General features: G+C 31.8%; 1 protein-coding gene across 1 annotated transcript in view; it reads left to right on the top strand.

Moving 5' to 3' along the window:
• The first annotated feature begins 6,879 nt into the window (after positions 1 to 6,879).
• Positions 6,880 to 20,513, top strand: part of LOC127726798 (uncharacterized) — an 86,135-nt gene continuing 72,501 nt past the window's right edge. The window contains exons 1-6 of the mRNA XM_052234251.1: positions 6,880 to 6,981; positions 10,308 to 10,432; positions 12,735 to 12,825; positions 14,155 to 14,250; positions 18,843 to 19,067; positions 19,518 to 19,742. Coding sequence (XP_052090211.1) covers positions 12,792 to 12,825; positions 14,155 to 14,250; positions 18,843 to 19,067; positions 19,518 to 19,742 — 580 coding nt within the window. The 5' untranslated portion in view covers positions 6,880 to 6,981; positions 10,308 to 10,432; positions 12,735 to 12,791. The remainder of the gene's footprint in view (positions 6,982 to 10,307; positions 10,433 to 12,734; positions 12,826 to 14,154; positions 14,251 to 18,842; positions 19,068 to 19,517; positions 19,743 to 20,513) is intronic.

The following is a 20,513-nucleotide window of genomic DNA, read 5'->3' on the forward strand; positions in this document are numbered from 1 at the left end:
ATGGTATACCGCAAACAAAAGGTGCAAAAATTAGTACACCATATCCGGATATCGACAATTAATGTCTCTTCAGTGATGTTAGGAATCGAAACGGTATTTGGAAGGCCATATAATTTACCTCAATTAAGGATAGACTCTTGAATTTTGAAGAGTCGAAATAGGATAAACGGATCATATAAACCCGAAGGCAAATATAATACAAACCCAAACGAAAAACTATAAACAAGTCTAAATTGAAAACAACGTTCAAACCTATGATTGCGTTGGATTACAACCGCATTTTTTTTCTTGTGCATGCAAAACAAATTTCTTGGAAGAGGGATCTAAATACAGCATAAACAACATTTTCCAAAAGACCAAAAAAAGTGAAAAAGTATATTTTAACAAAACGCATTTGACTAACAGGTCGAACAACGGATGTTCTTAAAACCTGCTGACTGCCATTGGCGATTTCCAAATAAACGGATCACCAGATGTAACAAAATGGATCTTATTATTAATTTATTACCAAACAGAAAACAATAAACTTGCGGAAAAGATGGTATACCGCAAGCAAAAGGTGCAAACATTAGTCCACCATATCCGGATTTCGACAATTAATGTCTCTTAAATGATGTTAGGAATCGAAACAGTATTTGGAAGGCCATATAATTAACCTTAATTTAGGATAGACTCTTGAATTTTGAAGAGTCGAAATAGGATGAACCGATCATATAAACCCGAAGGCATAAATAATACAAGCCCAAACGAAAAAATATAAACAAGTTTAAATTGAAAACAAAGTTCAAACCTATAATTGCGTTGGATTACAACCGCATTTTTTATACTTGTGCATGCAAAACAAATTTCTTGGAAGAGGGGTCTAAATACAGCATAAACAACATTTTCCAAAAGACCATAAAGTAAAAAAGTGTATGTTAACAAAACGCATTTGACTAACAGGTCGAACAACGGATGTTCTTAAAACCTGCTGACTGCCATTGGCGATTGCCAAATAAACGGATGACCAGATGTAACAAAATAGATCTTATTATTAATTTAGTACCAAACAGAAAACAATAAACTTGCGGAAAAGATGGTATACCGCAAACAAAAGGTGCAAACATTTGTACACCATATCCGGATTTCGACAGTTAATGTCTCTTAAGTTATGTTAGGAATCGAAACAGTATTTGGAAGGCCATATAATTTACCTCAATTTAGGATAGACTCTTGAATTTTGAAGAGTCGAAATAGGATGAACCGATCATATAAGCCCGAAGGCATATATAATACAAGCCCAAACGAAAAAATATAAACAAGTTTAAATTGAAAACAACGTTCAAACCTATGATTTCGTTGGATAAAAACCGCAATTTTTATACGTGTGAATGCAAAACACATTTCTTGGTAGAGGGGTCTAAATACAGCACAAACAACATTTTCCAAAAGACCAAAAAAGTGAAAAAGTATATTTTAACAAAACGCATTTGACTAGCAGGTCGAACAACGGATGTTCTTAAACCCTGCTGATTGCCATTGACGATTGCCAAATAAACGGATTACCACCAGATGTACCAAAATGGATCTTAACTATTAATTAAATACCAAACCGAAAACAATAAACTTGCGGAAAAGATGGTATACCGCAAAGAAAAGGTGCAAAAATTAGTACATCATATCCGGATTTCGACAATAAATGTCTCTTCAGTGATGTAAGGAATCGAAACGGTATTTGGAAGGCCATATAATTTACCTCAATTTAGGATAGACTCTTGAATTTTGAAGAGTCGAAATAGGATAAACGGATCATATAAACCCGAAGGCAAATATAATACAAACCCAAACGAAAAACTATAAACAAGTCTAAATTGAAAACAACGTTCAAACCTGTGAATGCGTTGGATAAAAAGCGCAATTTTTATACGTGTGCATGCAAAACAAATTTCTTGGTAGAGGGGTCTAAATACAGCACAAAGAACATTTTCCAAAAGACCAAAAAAGTGAAAAAGTATATTTTAACAAAACGCATTTGACTAGCAGGTCGAACAACGGATGTTCTTAAACCGTGCTGACTGCCATTGGCGATTGCCAAATAAACGGATCACCAGATGTTACATTATGGATCTTAACTATTAATTAAATACCAAACAGAAAACAATAAACTTGCGATAAAGATGGTATACCGCAAACAAAAGGTGCAAAAATTAGTACACCATATCCGGATTTCGATAATTAATGTCTCTTCAGTGATGTTAGGAATCGAAACTGTATTTGGAAGGCCATATAATTTACCTCAATTTAGGATAGACTCTTGAATTTTGAAGAGTCGAAATAGGATGAACGGATCATATAAACCCGAAGGCAAATATAATACAAGACCAAACGAAAAAATAAAAACTAGTCTAAATTGAAAACAACGTTCAAACCTATGATTGCGTTTGATAAAAACCGCAATTTTTATACGTGTGCATGCAAAACAAATTTCTTAATAGAGGGGTCTAAATACAACAAAAACAACATTTTCCAAAAGACCAAAAAAGTGAAAAAATATTTTAACAAAACGCATTTGACTAGCAGCTCGAACAACGGATGTTCTTAAACCATGCTGACTGCCATTGGCGATTGCAAAAAAACTATATATATATAGATTTTTATAATTACAGCAGATGATACCTTAAATGAAATACATAGGATGCTGATGGAAAAAAGTCAATGATATGTGATAATAGTCAAAGGGAATAATAACCCATTTAAGATATCGAACTTTAAATACTATTGAACTGTATGAAAACTATATATGATAAGATTAAAAGGAGAAATGCCTGTATCCCATTACATATCTCATGATATGATAAACAACTCGGCTGTTTGACATACAGCTCATCATCCTGTGGACATTAATCTTCCCACGTATCTGTGTAGAATTCATCTTCTATATCATATCACTAAATAACTTTACAAATTTTCTTGTCGAAGAACGATGGTTCTCTACGAGCACTCCGGCTTCCTTTACCAATAAAAAGTGACCGCTAAGAAATAGCCAAGAGTGCTAAAAGTGACACAAAACACCAATCAATCAATCAATCTCTTGATAATTTCCAAATCTAAACCTACATAAACATGAAAACTGTCACCAATGATGCTGAGTTCATAGATAATCTTACTAAAACATCCCATCTCAAAAGAATTTAAAGTCATTTGAATTCTAAACCAGCTAATTCAGATTCAGCATTGTAATATAAGTTTTGCAGGTTGGTATCTGTAGGTGAAAGGGCATCACTGTCGCGCGTAGACAATTTTCCTCTAATTATTTTCTATTTTGCTGATGGTATTGTCTGTTTGCATTGGACTTTGGGTTTTTTGATTTTCCCCTTGGCCGTCTTTTTAGATCGCAGTTCGGTTTTGATTATTTATAAGGTTTATTGAACGATTAACTGTCTTCGTTTAATTAGCCACTTTAACCAGTGTATGATATTTATTGCCATACAACAACGATCTGTAGTTATTCTGTCCATTCTAGTGTCAGACATATAGGTTGCTCACTGCCTATCAAACTATAACTCTTTTTGTATACCCACAGGTAAAGTAAAACTCGTAAGAAACCCCTACGAAATTATTAGGACGAACAACTAAAATTATAACTTAAAAGTTCGTGACGTGTCATTATAAATTTTTTCATCGATACAGCATATCGGTTCTAAAGTCTCTAAGAGGAATAACATTTCAATTTATGTCAATCTGTCATCACTACCGTTTTGGGAGTGTTGTCGTCACTACAACAAACTACTGGGTTGACATGACGGGTATTGCATAAATAGCAGAGGTACTTACTCTGCCGACACAACTCTTCTCACCTTGTTTGTCATTCATCGATTCCTTTCGTTTCAACCTAATTGCTCTGTTTATCATTTTCCGGACTTATATGAATGATAGGAAAAACTTCATTTATATTAAATTGAAAAAGAGAAATGATAAAACAGAAATCCTACAAAAAGATTACCAATTTCTTTTGTAAAAAAGTATCATGTTCACATACATTGCATAACAGTTATCTAAAACAAATGTCATTCCATTGTCAATTTTGTTTTTGTTTGAAATTTTTGTTTTCGTTTTTCAAAAGTTTGTGTAGACCTCTGTACTCGCTCGGAGATGTATGGTATTGCAAAAAATTCGGACATATCACTGACAACAGAACGAGATGTGTTACATTGCTCCCAAGTAATTCCGATCGATCATAATATGATGTTTTTCAATGGTATGTGAAATATTTCTATCTTGTATACTGATCAGACGACTATGCAGATATCTAAAGACCTAAGTCCGCATAAACATTCCGCTGGCGAGTTAAGAAACCAACACATCGTATCAGTCAACCAATTTGTGATACAGACTGTTAAACTTATGTAATGTTGATTCCAGTTGTTCTTCCTCATAACTCTTTTAAAATAGTTTGTGAAGAAGGAGCACACTATGGTTTATAAAGTGTATATAGTGAGAAATTCACGAGTGTAACGTATTAACTGAGATATGTAAACGCGATACGATTCAGCAGAGGGTATGTTACTGCTAAGAAATGGGATGTTGTCAATTAGAAAGTTGAAAGCATAACGATTGTCATAGATTCGTTAATCATGTCCTTTCCTGAAGTCAAGTAATTAGCGGTTGGTTGTGGTAAATTTTAAAGGGTAGCTTTTGGTTTTGTGGAATATCTTTTTGTTCTTTTTTTGAATTTTTGCAAACATACAAGTTATGATATATTTCTATGCGTATGCAATATTTTCTTTCCAAATGGTCCGCAAAGGATCATTATTTTGACCAACACAATGACTTTTACAATTTTTTCATTTTGGTAATGTCAGTTGAACTGGAGTTAAATTTTGAAATTAAATAAATCAAAAATGCACTCTTGGAAAAAAATACCATCTTATTAGTGAGAAAATCAAAATACATGTAAAATTTGTTTTCATTTAATTAAAGATTATACGCATTTCAAAGGTTGTTCTGATTTTATCAGAAATTTATCATGATGATTCAAACATCAAATTAAAATTAAAAAAAAGGTTGGAAAATGGAAGTATTACAATGGTCGATGAAATAAGAAGTCGTTTTGGGTCTGTAATTGTATGGTTGGATCAATCGTAAAAAATATCAATACGCTAAGTGTTTATATTAAGCTAACTAAAGAAAACGGTAAAATAAGAGACAATTAGTTAAACAACTGATAAAAGAGAGACATCAGTATATTTATATATATATAGATTTTAAAAGTTACAGCAGACGAGACCTTATATGAAATACATAAGATGCTGATGGAAAAAAGTCAATGATATGTAATATGTGTCAAAGAGAATAATAACCCATACAAGAGATCGAACTTTAAATACTATTGAACTGTATGAAAACTATATATGATTAGATAAAAAGGAGAAATGCCTGTATCCCATTACATATCTCATGATATGATAAACGACTCGGCTGTTTGACATACAGATCATCATCCTATGGACATTAATCTTCCCACGTATTTGTGTAGAATTCATCTTCTATATTATATCACTAGATGAATTTTACAAATTTTCTTGTCGAAGAACGATGGTTCTCTCCGAGCACCTCGGTTTCCTTTACCAATAAAAAGTGACCGCTAAGAAATAGCCAAGAGTGCTGAAAGTAGCACAAAACACCAATCAATCAATCACTTTATGATTTCTAAATCTTAATCTGCATAAACATTAAAACTGTCATTAAAGATGCTGAGTTCATAGGACATTTTACTAAAACATCCCACCTCAAAAGAATTTAAAGTCATATGAATTCCAAACCAGCTAATTCAGATTCAGCATTGTAATATAACTTTTGCGGGTTGGTATCTGTAGGTGAAAGGGTATCAATGTCGCGCGTAGACAATTTTCCTCTAATTATTTTCTTTTTTGCTGATGGTATTGTCTGTTTGCATTGGACTTTTGGTTTTTGATTGTTCCCTTGGCCGTCTTTAAAGACCGCAGTTGGGTATTTTGATAATTTTTAATGTTAATTGAATGATTAAATGTTTTCGTTTAATTAACCACTTTGACCAGTGTATAATATTTAAGGCCATACAATCGATCTGTTGTTATTCTGTCAATTCCAGTGTCAGATTTATAGGTGGCTCACTGCCTATCAAACTATACTCACATGTATAGTTAAACTCGTAAGACAGCCCTTCGAAATTATTAGGACGAACAACTAAAATTATAACTTAAAAGTTCGTGACTTGTCATTATGAAGTTGTTCATCGTTACAGCATATCGGTTTTACATATAAATTTAAATATATAAATTTCACCACTGCAACAAATGTATTACGAAATGTCTCCACTCGAGACAGTTAAACTTTAATATTTAAAGCGCGAGGCTTGCCGAGCTTTTTAAATAATTAAAATTAAACTGTTGAGAGTGGAGAAATATCGTAATACACGAGTTATAGTCGTGGAATCTGTTTCTCTAATTATTTTTATCCATTCTTTTCAAAGATTTGCAGAAAGTTGTGTTCTTTATATGTGACGTCATCAGGCAGGGTTGCCTTTTATCATGACGTCACAATAGGAAATTCCGAAGAAACCAAGAAAATTTGACGTCATAATTAAATTTCGACCAACTATTTGCCGAGAACAGACATTTCACTAGTGAGGAGAAATATGTTCCTTACACCGATCAAGAAATGTGAAAATAGCACAAAAATTAGAGAAACTTCATTTATATCAAATCGAAAAATAAAAATGATAAAACAGAAATCTTACAAAAAGTTTACCAACTATTTTGTAAAAAGTATCATTTTTTCATAACAGCTATCTTAAACAAAGTCATTCCATTGGCAATTGTGTTGTTGTTTGAATTTTTTTATTTTGTTTTTCAGAAGATGATACTGAATTTGATAACAATTCGGTGAGAAGATTGAATGTTTTTGATAGGAATTTGAGCATATTACCAGATCAGTTCTATCATGATCCGGTGGTTTCTAATGGTATGTGGATTATTTCTATAAGACAACAATGAATATCCTAATTGAATAGCAGCGTCAGATCGTGACAAAAAGTATCGTGTAATGTTTTGTCATATTGTACTAGTTCAAATATAACTTCAAAATTGACGTCATCATTTTTCAAAAGTATGTTTTATAGCATGCTTTAAATCTTTACTATACAACAAAAAGGTTATTGTATGAATATTGGTAAATATTATCCCTCGAAGTAAACCCATACATTAATTATAGATACGCATTCCTTTTGTTAGATTGATCTGCAGTGAGCACGATTCGTTTTCTTATGAATGACATTTCATTAAAAAAATCACTAGTCATAGTAGTTATATACGAAATTATTAAGAGCTCTGTTCACTGACGCGTTTACTTAGTTCTGATTGATATCTAAGTACTGTGGATTCATTTATTTTCTCGGGTACCAATTTTCGTGGATTGAGGAAAACTAGCATTTTCGTGGATATTTCATTTCGTGGTTTTGCCAATGTCTGTGTACAATGAAATAGAACCTTTTTAATTCGTTGAACCTTTAAATTCGTGGTTCACCTGTTCCCACGAAACCCACAAAAATTGTATCTAACGAATAATAATGAATCAACAGTATTACATATGTTTTTATAAATTATTTAACACAATCATATCATACAATTTGAAATTATTGGTCTCAAAAGTGCACCCGAAAGTACAAGGTGTATACATGTAACCCTCGAAACACGGAAAATATAATGCATTAATTTAAGTGTACATGTAACTAGGGTATTTCCAAGGGGTATTCGATACCCGATTAATGAATAACTTTGCTTTCCCTGGTTAACATATGTCGAATCATGCTAATTGTAGAATATTGCCCTTTTTATCCGACGGTCAAAGTCCCATAACTCTGAAAAGAAGAATACAAAATATTCAAAATCGAACAGTTTCTCACTGTCACTAATTCCAACAACTGGGGACTTTTTGTCTGTCTGTTTCGTGAAAATGTTATGGTAATTGGTAAAAGCAAATTTGATAATAAGTATGAAGAAGTGAAGGATATACGGACGGACGTACTACCATAATACGTCTCGTTTAAGACGGACGTTTATTATCACACTTTTAGATACACTAAGGAGATATATAGAACCTTCACAATGCTTTAAAAGTAAAAGTAAAAATGTAAAAAGTATCCAATAAATGAATACAGTATACGCAATTAATGGTACAACATGTGAACAATTAACTTCCATTTGAAAGTTAAAGTCACGCTACACAGGAAAGCCAACCCCCAAAAAAATAGTCAAATCGAAACTGGGCTCTAATTTAGTAATCCAAACTAAAGTGTAAAGTTTTTAGTAAACTAACCCAAAAGAAAGTGCTAGATTTGTTGAAAATGTCCTCAAATCCGACTGTTATGCCCCGTAACTCTGGAATGGTCTCACAAAAGAATTTTAAATCTAAAGAGTACCTCTTTCTGTCAATCCTGTTGCGTGAACTGGTAATTGGTAAAGGCAAATTTATATTAAGTATGAAGAAGTGATGGACATACGTACGGACGTACGGACGGACTACGGTATACCATAATACATCCCGTTTAAGACGGAGGTTAATTATCACACTTTAAGATACACAAAGTAGATATATAGAACCTTCCCCATGCTTGAACACCCACATTAACCATGTTTACTACATCTTACCTAAAAATATGTTACTTCGAACCACTTCAAAGCTTTTTAGAAAGCTAAAACTGGTATTAACATAGTTTATAAATCTCTGAATAGGTACGCCTGCAATTTTATTTCTGTTGTAATTTTTGCACGATGTATTTATCGTCAAAACAAAAGCTCCTCAGAGTTTGTATGTTCTACATTCAGTCATCACTTTTGGGAGTGTTCTCGTCACTCCCACAAACTGAGATCACATGACGGATATTACATAATGCGACGCAACTCATTTTACCTTGTTTTCATTCATTGGTTTCGTTTGTCAATTATTTCGTAAAAAAGTATTAGTCACACAGTATACTTATGTATTAATAATTGAGATTCAATTTCAATCTTGTGTTGTTTGAGCTCTTTTATTTTGCTCTCAAAAGTTTTTTGGAATCTTCACTTTAAATTCCCATATGTATTCAAGTTTGGTCATGTTTTAAATCGGGCAATGAAACAAAAAAAAAAAATTCATTGAGGTTATGACATACTGTATCATTGTATAGAGGGACACTTTTATATTTTTAATTGTTCGGTTTTCACTTATTATCGTATACAACAAAACTTTATGTGTATTAATACACATCCCCGTTTATTTTCTATATAGAGATTGTTTTATCTATATGTAACTTTATAACTTTATACATATGTATTATAAGGTTAAATCCTAAATATCTTTCTGCCTGTCGATAATTTTATTTTGGCATTGCACAAGTCATGTCTTCTTTGACTGTCCATGGCGTTAAAACACTAAATCCCTGGGATGTGTTTTGATTAATTTTAGTCTTTGATGCATGATTTTTTGTTATTAATTGTTTTGGGCTTTTAACTAGCTTTCAGTAACTGCGAGTACTCTCAAATCATACTTTCGTATTGATTTGACCTGTTGACACAATTTGTAATTCATTGTTGTTATTAAAGTTTGTTTGTTTTTTCTGTTTAATCTCGTCCCATTATTTTTATATGTACCACCTTTGATAAGTGTTTAGTATTACGATAGATTTTCACTTCTGTTCTCGTAGTATGACAACAAAATTATTTGAAAAACATATTTCCGTACTCCTAACAACAAAATTATTTTATTTATAGTTACCTGTGTACGTTATTTTATTTAACGCCATTTTGTCCCAGGTTATAGTTGTCTTTTGGACATTGTTTTGCATATTGTATTTATATTGTGTCATAGATCAAATTTTTTCGTTCAGTGTATGTTTACCTGTTTTGTTATTATTTGTTTTTGATCGAGTTAAGCCATTTCAATGAAAATTTATAGTGTGTCTTTCTATGTTGTAAAAAGTGAAATAACAAAAAAAAAGTTGTAATGTTATACTACTGTTTCAGGTTAGGGTGAAGGTTGGCGCCTGTTAAAACGTCTAAAGTGTTTCTCGTTTCTCGTTTTTTATATAGATGAAACCGATGGTATTCCTGTTTGAATGGTTTTACACTAGTCATTTTTGGGGCTCTTCATAGCTTGCTGTTCGATGTGAGCCAATGCTCCGTGTTGAAGGCCGTACGTTGACCTATAATGTTTTACTTTTTATAAAATTGTGACTTGGATGGAGGGTTGTCTCATTGGCACTCATACCACATTATATCTATTTAATTCATTTCATATTTTTTCTATTACAGATCTAAATGAAAAGCGATCACGGGCAAAGAAAGCCATTGTATTATTCATCTTGGTATTTTTTCTTGTCTGCTTAAATATTAGTAACTCTCTCCACGATCCCAACAACAGTACTCAACAAGAAAAGGTAAATATTTGCAGGATTAAGACCCCCTCTTTTTCCAGACAATATAGTCACATATATATGAATATACCATCATTGATTGTAATGCCAAAACATACATAGCAACAAATCTTTGAAACACATTTTAAAATTTGAAAAATGATATCACAGTTGACCGAAATGTTGGCACCTGTAATGTGTGATATGCACTGATAATGCATTGTGTATTTTTATAGTTTCATGAGTTTAATGTAGCGATCCGTTTGTACCTAAATCGCATAATCTATTTTAACTAGTTTTTACTATGATCTAAATAGAATATATTTAAAACAAATTCAATACGAATACCCATTTTATTATTTGAACCTAAGGATATTGGCTGCTCTGTTTCAAAATAACAAGCTTTTAGGAGACTATTATGAATTGATAGTATATAAGTAACGGAAATTAAAAATTAGATTAAAATGGTAGGTCCGTGTTCCTGTCATTGAGATATAAGACGTTGATAATTTGGCGTGAAACGATTCTCTCTACATTTTTCATTGATTCAACATTATCCTCTTTCTTCTTTGTTTTATTTTCTAAATGGATTTTGAAACTATATGTAATAAAATTATGAATATAAAAGAAGGGGATGAACTACATGGATAAAACGAAAAAAATCCGAATATGTGACAAAAAGTCAAAATTAGATTAGCGAACATCCTTTAACGTTATATACAGTGTTACCGTTGCACTGTGGCCTACCGAATTAGACTTGTCACCGCATTTGTACTCACATGAGCAAATGACCGGTGCTAAATGTGGAGCAGGAATTACTTACTCTTCTGGAGCACCTGAGATCACCCCAATTGTTTGGTGTGGTTTGTGTTGCTCAATCCATATTTTTCTATGTGCTGTTTTGTGTACTGTTGTTTGTCTGTAGGTCTTTTTTCATTTTTAGCTATGGCGTTGTCAGTTTATTTTCCACTTATGAGTTTAAATGTCCCTGCTGTATCCTTCGCCTCTCTGTTAAGACATATATACATTATTCATTTTTGACAGGTCAGCCAAACTATTCAATTTTACTCACATTGTGTATAACTCAAGCTACATGTAAAAGAATTTTTTTTGCAGCTGAAATTAGAATAGATGAAAATCGTCATGCTTTACCTTAACGTGTATAAAAATCAGAAACACTAAAACACGTCAAGAGTGAAAAAACCAAGGCTAAAGCAAAATTACATAAAGAAAAACAACAGTTCACAAACACTACACAAAAGACTAAAGATTGAACAATACCAACCAAAACACTTTTAGGTGAACTTCATTACTGACAACCGTCGTGTTCTCCTGGCAAATAAGTATTTGATGATCAGTTGCATTGTAATGTCACAACCGCGGAAAAGGGTGACTTGAATAAGGCAACGACAACATTAATAGTTTAAATAACCTGAATATAGATATAAGAAGATGTGGTATGAGTGCCAATGAGACAACTCTCCATCCAAGTCAAAATTTATAAAAGTAAACCATTATAGGTCAAAGTACGGTCTTCAACACGGAACCTTGGCTCACACCGAACAGTAAGCTATAAAGGGCCCCAAAATTTACTAGTGTAAAACCATTCAAACGGGAAAACCAACGGTCTAATCTATATAAAAAACAAGAAACGAGAAACACTTATGAAACACATCAACAAACGACAACTACTGAACATCAGATTCCTGACTTAGAACAGGTGCAAACATATGCAGAGGGTTTAAACGTTTTAATGGTACCAAACCTTCACCCTTTTTCTGAAACAATAGTGTAACATCACAACATAGAAAGACACACTATAAAATATCAACTGAAATAGCTTAACTCAATCAAAGAACATATTAAGTATATTATATTTTATCATTATTCTGATTATTTTGACAGACTTAATCCCCTTTTTGACATTTATGATCATGAGGATATTCTTTTTTGAATTGGAAAACTGAGGTCAGCATGCTACAACATAAATATCTTTTTTACTGTTTTTCAAAGCTGTATCAAAGAATGTATATGACAATTTAAGAAGGATAGCGAAAAATACCCCCCTCCCCCCCCCAAAAAAAAAGATCATCATTTGCAATTGTTTTGAAAGGTCTTTTGTATCTTTCAAGTCAATATAAGAATTTAGGAATACCATTTCGGATTTATATAAAGATTATTTTCGTTTTATGTTTCAGTTTTTTCGAAACTTAATCATTTTCTTCTCATGTCATTACGAATGTGAGCGGTACATAAAGACAACCAACTAAACAGCACTTTATATATTGATTATTGTTTAAAACAAATAGTTGATGATACATTACAGATTACAACGTTGCATATAGTGGAACGAAATGAAATCCTGTTCAGACGTGTGGATGAAATGAATGAAATTTCTGCATCCTTGCGTGACAAAAGTAAGCATGATATCAAATTTAATTAGAAAAAAATATCAGAAATCATAATTTGATAAGTATTCGATTGTTATAGTTACCATCAGTAAGTAAGAACTGGCAGTATTTAATTGAACGTCCAGCATAAATATTGTGGAATTATGCTTAATGGCTGATGACCAATTGCATTGCAAAAGTTGATCTTAGTCCTTGTTGTTGTTTTTTCGCCCTTCATGGTTTTGGTTATTTAGTATGGTAAATGTCCCTCTTACGTTTTTTTTTATTTATCCCGCTTTATGAAAATAACACTTTGACGGGTGCCACATGTGGAGCAGGATCTGCCTACCCTTCCGGAGCACCTGAGATCACCCCCAGTGTTTGGTGGGGTTCGTGTTGCTTAGTCTTTAGTTTTCTATTTTGTGTCATCTGTACTATTATTTGTCTGTTTGTCTTTTTATTTTTTGGCCATGGCGTTGTCAGTTTGTTTTCGATCTATGAGTTTGACTGTCCCTCTGGTATCTTTCGTCCCTCTTTTATAAATCTTAAACGTCCGAAGCGTTTTTCAGAAAAAAATGTAAATTATATGAAAAATTGTATTAGAAGCGTTATCACCTGTAAAAATCTTTTCAGATTAATATCAAATTTATATCAGATATTTATATCGGCAATGCCTTTAACAAGTTCAAAAATTAGTGCCGATCAACTATTTTTGAAAGAGTTATGCCCCTTGGAAATATTAATTGTATGGGAAATTACATTGTAAGCGCTCTCCCGTGTACAAATCTTATCAGATTTTAATCAAACTTATATCAGAGGTCGATATCAGCAATGTATTTGACGAATTAGAAAATCAGTGCCGATTAACTATTTAAAAAAGTTATGCCCATGAAAATATAGATCTAATGGAAATTTCCAATAGACGCGCTCTCGCGTGTACAGTTTTAAGCGGATTTTGTGGTAAAGAACCCCAAACATTTACTTATTTTATTTATTGCCCTTGGACAGATAAGATATGTGCAACGCGGGGGGGGGGGGGGGGGGGGGCACAGAAACGCTGTTCTTTTATTTCTAATGAAATTACTAGGCAATCAAGAATTTTCAGATCATTTTAATACAGTCTGCTATGATCATGTTGCACTTAGTCCCACTCCTTTATAATAATAAATTTTATAATATAATATACACATCTTCTGCTTTCAAACCCTTGACAAACTTTTAATTCCTAATATCAATTTCTGGTGAAATTCTTACACAAAAAGATATATGTTTCACAAACATTTCTACCAAAGACGTTGATATCGTTTTTTAATAGCTTAGTATTATCAGATTATTACATGGCATTTTTCATTTCAGATGTATTAATTTTTGGGCATACAGTGGAACGAAATGAAATCCTGTCCAGACCTGTAATTAAAATAAAAAAAATTTTTGCATCCTTGTGTGACGAAAGTAAGCATGATATCAAATTTAATTAGAAAAAAATATCAGAAATCATAATTTGATAAGTATTCGATTGTTATAGTTACCATCAGTAAGTAAGAACTGGCAGTATTTAATTGAACGTCCAGCATAAATATTGTGGAATTATGCTTAATGGTTGATGACCAATTGCATTGGAAAAGTTGATCTTAGTCCTTGTAGTTGTTTTTTCGCCCTTCATGGTTTTGATTATTTAGTATGGTAAATGTCCCCCTTACGTTTTTTTTTATTTATCCCGCTTTATGAAAATAACACTTTATAAATCTTAAACGTCCGAAGCGTTTTTCAGAAAAAAATGTAAATTATATGAAAAATTGTATTAGAAGCGTTATCACCTATAAAAATCTTTTCAGATTATAATCAAATTTATATTAGATGTTTATATCGGCAATGCCTTTAACAAGTTCAAAAATTAGTGCCGATCAACTATTTTTGAAAGAGTTATGCCCCTTGGAAATATTAATTATATGGGAAATTACATTGTAAGCGCTCTCCCGTGTACAAATCTTGTCAGATTTTAATCAAACTTATATCAGAGGTCCATATCAGCAATATATTTGACGAATTAGAAAATCAGTGCCGATTAACGCTGTTCTTTTATTTCTTATGCAATTACTAGGCAATCAAGAATTTTCAGAGCATTTCAGTACAGTCTACTATGATCATAATGGACTTAGTCCCACTCATTTATAATAATAAATCTTATAACAAAATATACACATCTTCTGCTTTCAAATCCTTGACAAACTTTCTAATTACTTATATCAATTTTTGGTGAAATTCTTACACAAAAAGATATATGTTTCACAAACGTTTCTACCAAAGACGTTGATATCATTTTTTAATAGCTTAGTAATATAAGATTATTACATGGCATTTTTCATATCAGATTTATTATCAGCCCAAGGTTCAATATCAGCCCATGAACCGAAGGCTTGAGGGCTGATATTGACCGAGGGCTGATAACACAACTTATATGAAAAATGACACGTTATGATCTTTTTATCATATGCTTCAACAAAATGGAAAAAATTACAGTTTAATATATTGATCCATTTACAAAAATGTAAATGGTTCTCATGTAGAAGTTCAAAATGTGAAAAGTTTACGGACGTCGGACGCCAAATGTAATACATCCGATATGGAATATTTCTAACATATGCCTCAACAGAGGAGAAAAACAACAGTATAATATATTTTTATATTAACCCTAAAAAAATCAACTACACATAATGAACAGTTGGAAAAGTCAACATTTGTAAAGTAGCTTTCTAAATTATGCTGGAACTTTAAAAAATGCATTTATTGTATCATTTGTTTTTTGTTTTTTGTTTTTTTTTAATTTTACATAATTTATTTTCTGTTTCCTAATAATTGTTTTGTACCCTACTTTGTAATGTTTTTCACTGAAAACGTACCATTGAGATGTATTTTCCGGAATTTGCCATGCGATAACGTTACGGAAAGGCAAGTGTTAATAGTCAGAAGCATGTGATAAATTTTTCATATCAGCCCGCTAAACACCATTTTGGAAAATATGGAATTCACGTAAATTTAATGCTATTATCATACTGTAAAAAATATAAGTTATTTACTCTAAGTATATGATAATATCAGATTATAACATGGTATTTTTTTATATCAGTGGCGTTATCAGCCCAAGGTTCGATATCAGCCCAAGAGCCGAAGGCTCGAGGGCTGATAAGACATCTAATATGAATTAGCCATAATGGACTTAGTCCCACTCATTTATAATAATAAATCTTATAACAAAATATACACATCTTCTGCTTTCAAATCCTTGACAAACTTTCTAATTACTTATATCAATTTTTGGTGAAATTCTTACACAAAAAGATATATGTTTCACAAACGTTTCTACCAAAGACGTTGATATCGTTTTTTAATAGCTTAGTAATATAAGATTATTACATGGCATTTTTCATATCAGATTTATTATCAGCCCAAGGTTCAATATCAGCCCATGAACCGAAGGCTTGAGGGCTGATATTGACCGAGGGCTGATAACACAACTTATATGAAAAATGACACGTTATGATCTTTTTATCATATGCTTCAACAAAATGGAAAAAATTACAGTTTAATATATTGATCCTTTTACAAAAATGTAAATGGTTCTCATGTAGAAGTTCAAAATGTGAAAAGTTAATGTAATACATCCGATATGAAATATTTCTAACATATGCCTCAACAGAGGAGAAAAACAACAGTATCATATATTTTTATATTGACCCTAAAAAAATCAACTACACATAATGAACAGTTTGGAAAAGTCAACATTTGTAAAGTAGCTTTCTAAATTATGCTGGAACTTTAAAAAATGCATTTATTGTATCATTTGTTTTTTTTTTGTTTTTGTTTTTTTTTTTATTTTACATAATTTATTTCCTTTTTCCTAATAATTGTTTTGTACCCTACTTTGTAATGTTTTTCACTGAAAACGTACCATTGAGATGTATTTTCCGGAATTTGCCATGCGATAACGTTACGGAAAGGCAAGTGTTAATAGTCAGAAACATGTGATAAATTTTTCATATCAGCCCGCTAAACACCATTTTGGAAAATATGGAATTCACGTAAATTTAATGCTATTATCATACTGTAAAAAATATAAGTTATTTACTCTAAGTATATGATAATATCAGATTAATACATGGTATTTTTTTTTATATCAGTGGCGTTATCAGCCCAAGGTTCGATATCAGCCCAAGAGCCGAAGGCTCGAGGGCTGATAAGACATCTAATATGAAAAATGACATGTTATGATCTTTTTATCATTAGCTTCCACAATGGAGAACAATAACAGTTTAATTGGTTCTCAAGTAGAAGTCTAAAAAATGAAAAGTTTACGGACGTCGGACGACAAATGTATTACATCCGATATGATATCTTTCTATCATATGCCTCAACAGAGGCGAAAAACAACAGGATAATATATTTTTATATTGACGATAAAAAAAAATCAACAAAACATAATGAACACTGTTTGAAAAAGTCAACATTTATAAAGAAACTTTCTAAATTATGCTGGAAACTTTGAAAGATGTATTTATTGTAACCTTTGTTTTTTTTGTTTTTATTTGCTTTTTACATAATACATTTTTCTCTCTGTTTCCTAATTATTGTTTTGTACCCTACTTTGTTATGTATTTCACTTAAAACGTACCATTGAGGTGTATTTTCCGGAATTTGCCGAGTAACGCCGGAATGCCATGCGATAACGTTACGGAAAGGCAAGTGATAATAGCCGGAGGCATGTAATAAATTTTTCATATCAGCCCGATAAACACCATTTCACAAAATATGAAATTCATGTAAATTTAATGCTTTAACATACTGTACAAACTATAAGTTATTTGCTCTAAATATATGATAAACCTATATATCAACTTTTTTTAGATCCCAGCACGAGAAGACGTTTTTCAAATTTTCGGATTTTTTTTTAAAAACTAAATTTTCTCCACACTAGAAATTGTACACCACGAATTAGCAAAAGGGGCGTTTCTCCAAATTTATGATTTTATATAAAACTCATTTTACACCTTCCTTTTTCCATTATTTTAGATAAAAAAATAAATAAATTGACAGCTGGAAACTTTTTGAATAGCAATAAAACATATAAATCAGATTTTGTTGAAATCCTAACACAAACAAGATGCTTCTCAAAATTTGTGCTTTTCTAACAGAAAGTTAGATTTCAACACACTTTTTTTTTGACACCTGGAATTAATTTTAAATTACTTATCATGTCTTTATACAATATTCTGCCAGCTTAAACAAATGATAGGTGAATTTGACTATTTAGAATAATTTTCATGAGAGAGAAATCCTAGGATAGTAAGTGAATTTTTTTTCCGGCCTAAACAGGTTTGAACCAATCATTTAAATGAGATGCCATTACCCCTTTGGAGAGGAATATCTCAAATTTGATGTAAAGTTACTTTGCAATTTTTTATTATCACAATGGAGAAATGTTAACAAAGCGTGTTTTTTGAACTTATCTAATCATCTACACACGTTTTGGTAATTTTGACAATTCAATTGAATGTATGAAAACAACGCAGTTACTAAATTTCTATGCTTTATATTCAACAAAAATGTGTAAAACTTGCTAAAATGCACCCTATATAGGCAGAACACTTTAAAGCAATTAAGTTAAAATCGTAACAAAAAAAGATCTTTCTCAGCATTCCAATCAACTGATCTTTTATGGTAAATTTACTCATCATAGATACCAGAATTACAATTTGTACGCCATTGCATGAACTTAAAATTTTCAGAAATGGGTTTAGGCAATCTGGACTTATCATATAACGTAGAAGTGCTGACAGTATCACAGACAGACAAAGTGATTAGTATAGATTTATCTTGTTTTATATACAAATCATGTCTATAAAGACTTAACAAATTGCATGAACTCAAAACGGCGCTAGACGAGGCGCATTACCTCGATGATCTGCAAAAATAGTATGTACGAACGGAAACATTTATCTTGCTTTTTAAAGTACAATTCTTTGATGTTGATTTTGTTTTCTTCACAGACAATACGGTAAATGACAGCTGGAAGTGGTGTGACCGAGGTAATCTATTAGGATATTTTCGAAATCATACAAAAACGATAAAACATGATGTAACACCAGATTTGTTTTATAAAGCAACAGAGTTTATCGATTTAACCAGATACACCCTGAATACAACAGCGATTTACAACAGGAAATCAAGATTTGAAGTATACAATATAGCTACGAGGATTTCCATTTCTCCAGGTATTTGTTTACGTTTGATATAAACATATTTGCATTATAGATATTTTTATACTGATGAAAAAATAGCAAATAATTATAAAGAATACCGATGTTTATAACTCGTTAATCAAGACTCGATAAACAAATTAAAATTTAAAAAAATCATACTGACTCGAATGATCTCAAGTCTCATCAACTTAACATTTTCAGAAATCGGTTAAGGTAATCTGGTCATATCATATAACGTAGAAGTGCTGACAGAATGACAGACAGACAAAGTGATTAGTATAGATTAATCCTGTTTAATATTTAATTTATGTATATAAAGACTTAACAAATTGAATGAACTCAAAACGGCGCCAGATCAGGCGCATTTTCTCGATGGACTGCAAAAATAGTAAGTACGAACGGAAACATTTATCTTGCTTTTTAAAGTACAATTCGATGATGTCGATTTTGTTTTCTTCACAGACAATACGGTAAATGACAGCTGGAATTGGTGTGACGAATGTCATTTATTAGGATGTGTTCCAAATCAAATAAAAACGATAAAACATGATGTAACACCAGATTTGTTTTATAAAGCAAAAGAGTTTATCGATTTAACCAGATACACCCTGACTACAACAGCGATATACAACAGGAAATCAAGATTTGAAGTATACAATATAGCTACGAGGATTTCAATTTCTCCAGGTATTTGTTTACGTTTGATATAAACATATTTGCATTATAAATATTTTTTATGATGATGACAAACGTAGTAAATACATGTAATTAAGTAATGATAAGGAAGAATCAACGGTAGAATACCGATGTTCATAACTCGTTAATCAAAACTCGATAAACAAATAAAAATTAAAAAAAATACTGACTCGAATGATCTCCAAACTGTAAGATACCGTCTGTGTTGGCAGGGGAGTGTCTCTTTTTTTTTAGCCATGGCGTTGTCAGTTTATTTTCGACTTATGAGTTTGAATGTCCCTCTAGTATCGTTTGCTTCTCTCTTGCACGTATCAATGGTCATGCAAATCTAATCTCAGTCAAAATATCAGGGTAGGAAATTGTGCACAATCGATAAATTTGCAAATGATGCGACACTATTGTCACCTAAAATTGCAGAAGAGGATAACATGTCTCTCGGGATTTGAGACAGAAATACGTGACGGTAAACATTTTCTGATGGTGAATGTAAAACTTCGACAGCGTCAATTTCAGTTGTTTTTTATTCTTAAATTTGCTGGATGATACTCATCATAGATAACAGGATTACAATTTTGTACGCTATTGCATGAACTTAACATTTCAAGTAATCGGTTTATGCAATCTGGACTTAATAATGGTAGAAATGCTGACAGAATGACAGACAGAAAGAGTGATTAGTAAAGATTTATCTTGCTTTATATATAAATCATGTATATAAAGACTTAAGGAATTGCATGAACTCAAAACGGCGCTAGATCAGGC

Source organism: Mytilus californianus, unplaced genomic scaffold, assembly GCF_021869535.1.
Source record: "Mytilus californianus isolate M0D057914Y unplaced genomic scaffold, xbMytCali1.0.p SCAF_18, whole genome shotgun sequence".
In the NCBI taxonomy this organism is placed as follows: Eukaryota; Metazoa; Mollusca; class Bivalvia; order Mytilida; family Mytilidae; genus Mytilus; species Mytilus californianus.